A 9365-nucleotide genomic window follows, 5' to 3' on the forward strand; every position below is an offset into this window, starting at 1 on the left:
ACTAGATATTAGTATGTCATATTGTTTCTATTATTTATTTGTTTTTTTTAAACAACAAGCTTGGTCTCACAATAGGCCTTTCATGCATATAGCTTAGATACTCCTGGGAACCCAGGTAGTCATTAAAAATGGGTGGTGTGGGCTGTAGCAACCCAATTATGGCTCTGCAGCTGCTGTCTAGGAAATCAAAGGAGGCAGTATCTCTGCTACTGTCTCAAGAGTCTGGAGCAACTCTGGCTGCTCATTAGTGATTTTCTGCTCACAGTGAGGAACCCTCTGGAAATCAGATGGGTCTCAGCTTTTAGGAGAGATCCTGTGGTGGGATGGAGGCTACACCCACCTCTTCATCCTCTAGGACCAACAGAGGGAATGATGCCCTGCTTTAAAATGCAGATGGTTTTGGCACAGTCTAGTGTTATGGCTCTAGAGGGTCAGGATACAAAACTCATTCTTAGGTGAACTTTCATTGCTAGTCACATTTTTAACTCAGATTATAGTTAGTTTTAGGTTCCCCTTTAATTTTGCCAGGTGAATTTCAAGTAGAGTTTTTTTGGGGGGGGCGGGGAGTTGCATATCTGGGATTGAATTCAGGGGCACTCGACTACTAAGCCACATCCCCAGCCTTATTTTGTATTTTATTTAGAGAATGGGTCTCACTGAGTTGCTTAGTTCCTCACCATGGCTGAGGCTGGCTTTGAACCTTTGATGCTCCTGCCTCAGTCTCCCAATCCACTGGGATTACAGGTGTATGCCACCATGCCTGGCTCCAACTGGAGTTTTTGCTGACAGGTTTTGGGGTCATTTCTCCTTAAGTATTCTCTTTATACTGAATAAATATTTATACTGAAATATTTTTTTTCTCTTCCTACATTTGCCGTAAAGTGGGGGTTTTGTTTTTTTAAATGTTTTTTAAATTTTGGTTATTGTTTTCCCATCAAATGCTGTATTAGGAAAGTAACAATCAAGGCTGCGGTTGTGACTCAGTGGTAGAATGCTTGCCTAGCACGTGTGAGGCCCTGGGTTCAATCCTCAGCACCACATAAAAATAAGTGAATAAAATAAAGCTAAAAGAAAAGAAAAATAACAATCTTATCAAACATTTGTAGTGCTTATCCAGTGCCAGGCACCTTCTGCCAGCTTTGCATATGTTAGTTAATCCATTTTCATTGCAGCCCTATAAGTAGGGGCTCAAGTGAGGAAACTGCTACTCAGGAGGTTAAATACCTTCCCAAAGTCACAATCTAGGGAAGTGGTAGCGCTGGCATTGGAACCCAGGTTTTGGACTCCAAAGTTCTTACTCGTCACATTCTGCTTTGATCTTAAGTCTCCTTGTCTACAAAATGAAACCAGCAATGCCTCTTGAACCACAGGTTTGTTCTGAGGACCAAATGAGCCCATGGCTGTGACAACATTGCAAGTAAAAAGTCCCTTAGTGACAGCAGAGGTATAAATATTACATGTTTTTATGCCTGCATCTAAGTCTACTGTGTTTTAATTCTAAGGGACCAGGGGATTTAGTTAGTTATTCTGTGCCATGCACATGTCCTCAAGATTTATTTATGGGATCTTGCATTCATCACACAGTTTGCATCTACTTGTCATGAGTTGCTTCTTGTGTCCCTTTGAACACATGAGGGTGAGGGAGGTACAGGTTTGGTTGGTGCTTAGCTGTAGCCTCTAATGGGAGTGCTTCAAATAGGTCACAGCCCTTTTGGGGGAGGTGGGTTAAGGTAATCAGGACAGCTACTTTCTCTTATCTTCCTAAACTGCTCCTTGTTCAGGGAGAAAGGGAGGCCACAAAGGCCGGGCAAGGCAGTATACAAGCCCTGAGGAGATCGACGCCCAGCTCCAGGCTGAAAAGCAAAAGGCCAGGGTGAGTACATATAGTCTGTCCAGCCACTCCAGTGGTTCAGGGTGGTGCCTGGCCTCTTTGGCTCCCATAGAAGCCAGGTAAGGACTAAGGGTAAGCCAATGTGGGTGTGGGGAAGGTAGTGGACAGCAGATGTGAATTCTGGTAACCAGCCGTACTAGAGGGAGACCATCCCGTGACTGGCTCTATTAGAAAGAACTTGGTCCACTTGGCAGTAGTTGCTTAGTGTGCCTGCCTTCTGGGGACTGTCTACTGGCTTCTGTCCTTCTGGAGCTTGAGTTCCCTAGCAGCCCACCATTTCTCTGATGCATCCTGTGGGACTGCTTGCCATACTCAGCACAGCATGCTGCCCTACCTTTCCACATCCCCAGTGTGCTCTTTGCTCCCAGCTCTGTTCAACATCACCATCTCTGTGATCTTGCTGGTGCTACCCACATGCCCTCCAGTCCATACTGTCTATCCCCTCTTGTCCTGCAGTACTTTGTCCAGCCTGTTGTTGGTGTCCACGTCCCCTACCACACCATAGATCTGTGCTTGAATTCAGAGCCCAAGAGAGCACAGTCAGGCCTCCAGAACCCGCAAGAAAGCAGAGAACACCTCTAGGTGGAGAGGTCTGGGTGAGCCTCATTGTAGAGTTGGCAGCTGAGAAGGACCTTGAAGAAGGTGTGAGGAAGTGCTATGAGTAGAAGGATATAAGGTTTTTATCTTTTTTTTTTTTGATGGGAAGGCAAGAAATGTGGAAGAAGGCCACGTGCTAAGGTGTGATCTTGGGAAGCTGGTGCAGCAGGGTGGTACATGGGCAGGACCAATTAGGAGTGTAGAACCAGGGAGTACTTGCCCAGGAAAGCCAGTACAATTTGGCAGTATGTGCAACAGGTGGGACAGCTGGTTTTTAACCCCATAGCTGGGGTTTTATGACCTTGAGTGATTAGCTTCTTGCCAGGCTGTCCAAGGTGGCTGCAAGGAGCAGGGCCTTTTGCAGATGTGCACGGGGCTCACTGGATTGTGGGACGGGCCTCCAGGCCATAATGCTGAATAGACAAGCTACCTGTCTGACCCAAGTCCCCTATTCTGGGCCAGGAGCACAGAATAGTTTCCTTGTCATGCTTGGTCACAGCGTTCCAGAGGTTTAATGTCAAAGTTCACCGTCGTGTGGTGGTAGGGGGTCACAGTCTTGGGGGTTTGTTTTGCATTTTTGATTCTGCAGGTTGTCCATTTCTGAACAGGAAGAAGAGGAACAAGAAGAAGGTGGTGATGGGGCTGCAGGTGACCCCAAAAAGGAGAAGAAATCTTTAGACTCAGATGAGAGTGAGGATGAAGATGACGACTACCAGGTACTGAGTCTGGGCTCATTCAATAGACATATTTTGAGAACTATTTACTCCCAGTCCTCATAGTAGATGCAGACAAAGTTCTTGCTCCTAAGAGTTTCATTTCTTTTGTGTGGTAGGGTGGGGTACTGGGGATTGAACCCAGGGTCACTCTATCACTGAGCTACATCCTCAGCTCTTTTAACATTTTATTTTGAGATGGTCTCACTAAGTTGCTAAGGTTGACCATAACTTGCCTCAGTCTCTCAAGTAGTTGATATTACAGGCATGTACACCTTGCCTAGCAAAGATTTACATTTTCTTTCTTTTTTTTGGATCAGGGATTGAACCCAGGGGTGCTTAATCACTGAGCCAAAATGGGCCTCATTAAGTTGTTGAGGCTTGTCTTGGAATTAGCAGTCCTCTTGCTTCAGCTTCCCAAGGTACTGGGATTATAGGCATGTGCCACTGCGCCCAGTTCCAAGGATTTAAATTCTAATGGAGAGATACAATAAAGAAATGAAAAATGGACAACATTAATTCAAGTAGTGATAAGAGTTATGAATAAAACACTGTGACGAAAGATATATAGAATAGTGTTATAGTGATGAGGTAACTTGGAAACTGAGATGAGAACAAGGTGGAGCCAGCCATGTCAAAACTGGTGTGTAGTCAGGTACAGTGGCACATTCCTATAATCCCAGCAGCTTGGGAGGCTGAGACAGGAGGATTGCAAGTTCAGACCTAACCTCAGCAAAAGCGAGGCCCTAAGCAACTCAGTGAGACCTGTCTCTAAATAAAAAATACAAAATAGGGCTGGGGATGTGGCTCAGTGGTTGAGTTCAATCCCTAATACATACAAACAAACAAATAACCAACCAACCAACCAGATTAGCAGATGTAAAGGCCCTGGGGTGGGAACAAGCATGGCAAGTTCAAGGAGCAGGAAGGGCCTGTAAGGCTTTGAATTTTGGGTAAGGAGTGGAGTGGTTTGGGGTGAATGAGGAGAGGTTGGCAAGGATAGCACCTGTGTAGCTGTTGAAGGGGGTTGGGTTTTATTACAATGGGAAATGGGCAGCTGGTAGAGTCCTTGATTGGGAGAACTGACCAGGTTTGTTTGTAAAAGATGATTTGGGCCTCTTTGTGCACAGTGAATTGTAGGATGTTAAGGGTGGAGGCAGGGAGATGGCGGCATGTGTCTAGAAATTGTGGTTTGTGCTGGGGTGGTGGCAGTAGCAGTGGATAAGAGTGGACCTATTCAGGCCATACTTGGGGGTTGCTGAAGGAACGAGAAATCAAAGGTATGCTTAAGATTGACAGAAGGAACAGGTTAGGTGAGGAGTGATTCTCATGTTCTGTCTTAGGTACATTCTAGTGTCAGGTGTCTGAATGGAGGTGTAGATTGGGTAGAGGTATGTGAAGCTCAGTAGAGTGGTCAGATTGGTATTCGGAACTGTATCCCTGGTCATTTAAGGAGGAAAGATAGGATTTTGTTTGTTTGTTTGTTTGCACATATTAATTATACAGAATGGTGAACTTTGTTGTGGCAATTTAAACACGAATATAACATAAGAAAAGATAGGATTGTCAAACCTTGAAACTGACCAAACCTGCTGGAGACTGTTCTTGTTTCTTCCTGAACTACCCCAGGGGTGGTGGGAAGTACAGGCTTTAAGTTCTTGAGCCAGCTTCCAAATCCATAAACTCTGCGATGCAGTGATCACTTTGATTCTCAAGTTGCATTTCCCATTCATTTTCTATGATTGGAAGCATTGGAGTGAGTCCTGAGAACACACATCTGTGGTTCACCCTGCCTGGGGATCTAACATATGTTGGAGGAAGAATCAGGCCTGGGATTCCGTGGAAAATTGCTTCTGGAGGAAGCGGGGAAGTAGTGTTCTGTGTTGAGAGCTACTGTCTACTTCATGCTTGACCATGAGCAAGTTATTTAACCCTGAGATTTCATTCTGTTGCCTCTGAAACAGATAATAGCCCCCAGTTGCTAGAGTTGGCATAGATTGGGCCCTTGTTGCACATGCTCATTTTCCTTGCCTCTCCAAGGCTGGTGAAGATATGCCTGTGTGCTGTCCCCACTTGAGACTTGGGCCAAGCATCCTGCGGGCTGGCGGTGGAGCAGGAGTTTGTCCCCATCCAGATGGGCTCTTAGGAGATGGTGGGAATGACTTTCAGGGGCTCTGCAGGACCCCAACTTCTCCAACAACCAGCTTCTTGCCTCGTCCTAGCAAAAGCGCAAAGGTGTAGAAGGGCTTATCGACATTGAGAACCCCAACCGGGTGGCACAGACAACCAAAAAGGTCACGCAACTGGATCTGGATGGGCCAAAAGAGCTTTCAAGGAGAGAACGGTAATGTCTGCTGGGAAGTCTTGTGACAGCACACAGGCTGGGATGGGGGGTTGCTGAGGTGCTCGGTAGTTGGGGTATGGGGGTGCTCCAGCCATGTTGTTTGTTTATTTCTGCTTCATTTCATCCACCAAAGGCTCTACAATAGCTTCTCAAAAAAAAAAAAATTTATATATAAACACATGTTGTTTATCTATAGAGACATGTCAAGGGAAGTAGACAGCAGATTCCGACCTGAACATTGCATTTGAAGTAATGGCCCAAGGACAAAAGGGATACCCTCTAGTCTCTGGCTGCATCTTACTGTTTTGTTTATATCCATCCATGGTATTGTGGCCATGGGGCCTGGGGGATCTGAGCTAGCTAGAAGGCAGCACAGCCTAGTGCAGGGAAGTATTGCTCAGCTGAGCCAGCTGTTCTGGGTATTTCTGAGTCCCATGTGAAAATGAAGCAGCCTTCCTTATGAGTTGTGTTAAAGTTGAGATCTAGTACTTACGTAAGTCCTTGATAAGAAGTGGGATTTTTTTGTTTGTTTGTTTTTGTTTTGTTTTGTTTTCCTTTCTGATATGTAGTGCTGGGAATCTTGTATTGCTGTTCTGCCACTGAGCTGCATCCCCAACCCCAGTGCCCTGACTTTTGATGGCCACCAGAGCCTTTAAGAAATGGAAGTCTACTGAGAAAAGCAGCCCTAGTTTCTCCTTATCAAGTTGCTAGGATTTCAGTTCACTATCCTGTGCATACCCAGGATGCCTAGGAACATGTCTATGAAAACTCTGCAGGGAAGTCCCATGAACTTGAGATGTAGTTGGAGACCACGAAGGACTCTCCTTATCTCCTTACCCCTCCAGTAGCTTCACCAGAAAGCCATTTGCACCACTGAGATGGTGCTGGTCTTCCCAGAGAAGAAGGGCTTTAGTGCCCTTTAGTGGCACATTCTGCCACTTCACCGCAGAGCACCCTTTCACAAGTCACTGCCCTTGCTGCTCCTGCCTTTTGGGTTGCGGAAATGATATTCATAAAGGCTAGCACTCTGCCTGGCACTTGGCTTTCACTGAGGGGGCCCTGCAGAACTTTGGGACTGAGGACTCAGAGGTATGTGAATATGGCGCATCCCTGCTGGGGGAGAATCTACTCAGTTCTGTAGCAGACTGTTTTGTCCAGTTTTCCGGGTGAGCCTTCTGCTCATCCCACTCCTCATGGCTGTTACTCACCCATCTTCTCTCACTGGGCTTCTTGCCTTGTTTCTCAGTACTCCCCAGCCTTGTGGACTGTGAGGGCCTCTAAGAGGCCAACTCTCTCCCCTCCTCTCCTGCCAGACAAGCTCTTCCCTCCTTCAACACTTGGCTTCTCCAGATGAGTGCAAATGGCACCCTGTGATTGCATACCCTGAAGGGCATCTCCTCGAGTTCAGAGTCTTTGGCTTGGGAAGAAAATACTCCAGAGAAACTAACGGCCATCTCCACACTCCATAGTGGGATATTACGGACATCTTTGTTTCATGGAGTCTAGCTTTTATTCTTGTTGAGGGGGCTCACTCCTTGGGAAACAGCCCTCTTGCAATCTGAGCTGCCGTAAGAATGTTGTGGTAACCTGAGATAGGTTATGTCTCATTCCCATCTCTGGCTCTCATCCTCTGCCCTATGGTTTACGTGGTGCACTTATTTATCTGTTTCTTATAAAATGTGATTTTCAGTTCCTTGATCCAGGTCATTTTCTCTAGAACATGCAGTTCATTTGGTTTGGGTCAGCTTTTTTCACTGTGCCCACCAGACTCTAGTTATGAATCCATCAGGCATCTTCCTGTGTTGCTGCAGCCATTGTCCCCTCTCATGCCAAGGCTTTCTCACAGGGTTTGCCATCTGAGCTCATTCCTTCTGCTTGCTTATTTGCTGAGTGTCCATCAAACAGGGATCACAGAGCCAAGGCCCCTCCCTCAGCTGGAGCACCCTCTTCTACCTGGGCCCTAGTCCTGAGTGCTTAGCCTTCATTCTGGCTCCTACATCCAGCTCAGCTAACGGTGTGGGGAAGATGTCCCCTGAGACACCATTTTATCCAAACAGAGAAGAAATAGAGAAGCAGAAAGCAAAAGAACGCTACATGAAAATGCATTTAGCTGGGAAGACAGAGCAGGCCAAGGCTGACCTTGCCCGGTTGGCCATCATCCGGAAACAGCGGGAAGAGGCAGCGAGGAAGAAAGAAGAGGAGAGGAAAGGTAAGTCCCAGGGATGGTTACCTGACTTGTCTGGGCAAGCCACCAAACCTTTTACTTTTGTCCTTATCCATGAGGTGGGAGTGGGTGAGGACTGATAACTGCCTGACCAGGTTATCTAGTAGAGACTTACTCTGCATGTACAGGTAGAGAGGGAGGCCCCTGCTCACCACCCCTCAGGGTGCTGGAGGGTCCAGAGCATTGTGGAGTCTCAGCAGAGCACTGAGAGCAGTTGCCTCACCGATGGCAGGAGGTCTTAGAGTGCCAGGTCAGACCTTTGAAGCTGGAAGGTCTTGCTAAGGTCTTTGGGGCCTTGTGAAGCCAGAACTGCCTGGAGTCACTATCATCCATCCATTGGGCTTGGGAGGTGGTGAATTCCAGCCCAGGTGCCTCTCTTCCTCATGCCCTACCAGAGGGAGGTCAGGGTGGCTATGGGGGCTTGGTTGGTTTATAGACATTTTATTTTATTTTTTGACAGAGCCTCACTAAATTGCTGAGGCTGTCCTCAAATTTGCAATCCTCCTGCCTCTGCCTCCCAAGTCACTGGGATTATAGGCCTGTGCCACCAAACCTGGCTACAGTCTATTTTTTTTTTTTTAATATTTACTTTTTTAGTTGATGAACCTTTATTTTATTCACTTATTTATATGCAGTGCTGAGAATCGAACCCAGTGCCTCAAACATGTGAGGCAAGCGTTCTACCACTGAGCCCCAGCCTACTTTTTCTACTTTTTTCTTTTTTGTGGTGCTGGGGTTTGAACCCAGGGCCTTGTTCATGCAAGGCAAGCACTCTACCAAATGAGCTATATCTCCAGCCCCCTACATTCTATTTTTTAACCATCTCTTCTGGGGCCCTGAAAGCCCTTAGAGATCCTGTTGTCCTGCCTCTTTGCCAAATTATGAGGAAACTGAGAGTAGAAATGAGAAATCAGTTGCTCAGGGGCATTGTCACCCACACTGGAGATCTGATTATCCAGACTCAGCTTGCTTGACAAACTAAGCAGGAAAGGACTTAATGTGTAACTATGTGAATGGTGTTACTGACTTGAGATTTTAACATTAGAACCCATGGGGAAAGGTTGGAATTATGGGGTTCTCCCCAGGATGCAGGGAGGAGTTTCTAGAACCTACTCGATTGCATATTAATGGGTCTTTGTGGATAGGGCAGCTTTTGATACAGTGACGGCAGGAATGTCTAGGTGCCTGGGTCTTGGAACTTCAGCAGACTTCTCCTGCAGGGGTTGTCCGCCTGGGCCCTTCTCTGGTCTCTGCCTTATTGCTATCTATGTACAGTGGGTTTTGAAGCCTCTCAGACATGAAGTTTTGGGGGTTGTGAGGTATGGATTTGTTTTGTTTTAACTCCTGCCCTCCCCTCCCACTCCTCAGCAAAAGACGATGCGACTTTGTCAGGAAAACGGATGCAGTCGCTCTCACTGAATAAGTAAGCACGGCTGTGGAGGAGAGGCCAGGGGCTGGGCCGTGCCGCCAGGACCCCTCCCGTGCCACCTGCCCTGCACCCTGGTGCCGCTGCAGCAGCCCCTCATGGCCAGGAGCCCCCCACGGCCTGGGGCCTCCTCTTCATCTTGGCACAGAAATCGTTTGGGGGGGTGTGGG

At 47.0% G+C, this 9365-nt stretch overlaps 1 protein-coding gene across 1 annotated transcript in view; it reads left to right on the plus strand.

The window, feature by feature from the left end:
- Pdap1 (PDGFA associated protein 1) overlaps positions 1 to 9359 on the plus strand; it is a 10923-nt gene extending 1564 nt beyond the window's left edge. Inside the window, exons 2-6 of the mRNA XM_015501970.2 lie at positions 1782 to 1873; positions 3097 to 3204; positions 5424 to 5545; positions 7603 to 7754; positions 9138 to 9359. Coding sequence (XP_015357456.1) covers positions 1782 to 1873; positions 3097 to 3204; positions 5424 to 5545; positions 7603 to 7754; positions 9138 to 9196 — 533 coding nt within the window. The 3' untranslated portion in view covers positions 9197 to 9359. The remainder of the gene's footprint in view (positions 1 to 1781; positions 1874 to 3096; positions 3205 to 5423; positions 5546 to 7602; positions 7755 to 9137) is intronic.
- The last annotated feature ends 6 nt before the right edge of the window (positions 9360 to 9365 follow it).

Source organism: Marmota marmota, unplaced genomic scaffold, assembly GCF_001458135.2.
Source record: "Marmota marmota marmota unplaced genomic scaffold, marMar, whole genome shotgun sequence".
NCBI lineage: Eukaryota > Metazoa > Chordata > Mammalia > Rodentia > Sciuridae > Marmota > Marmota marmota.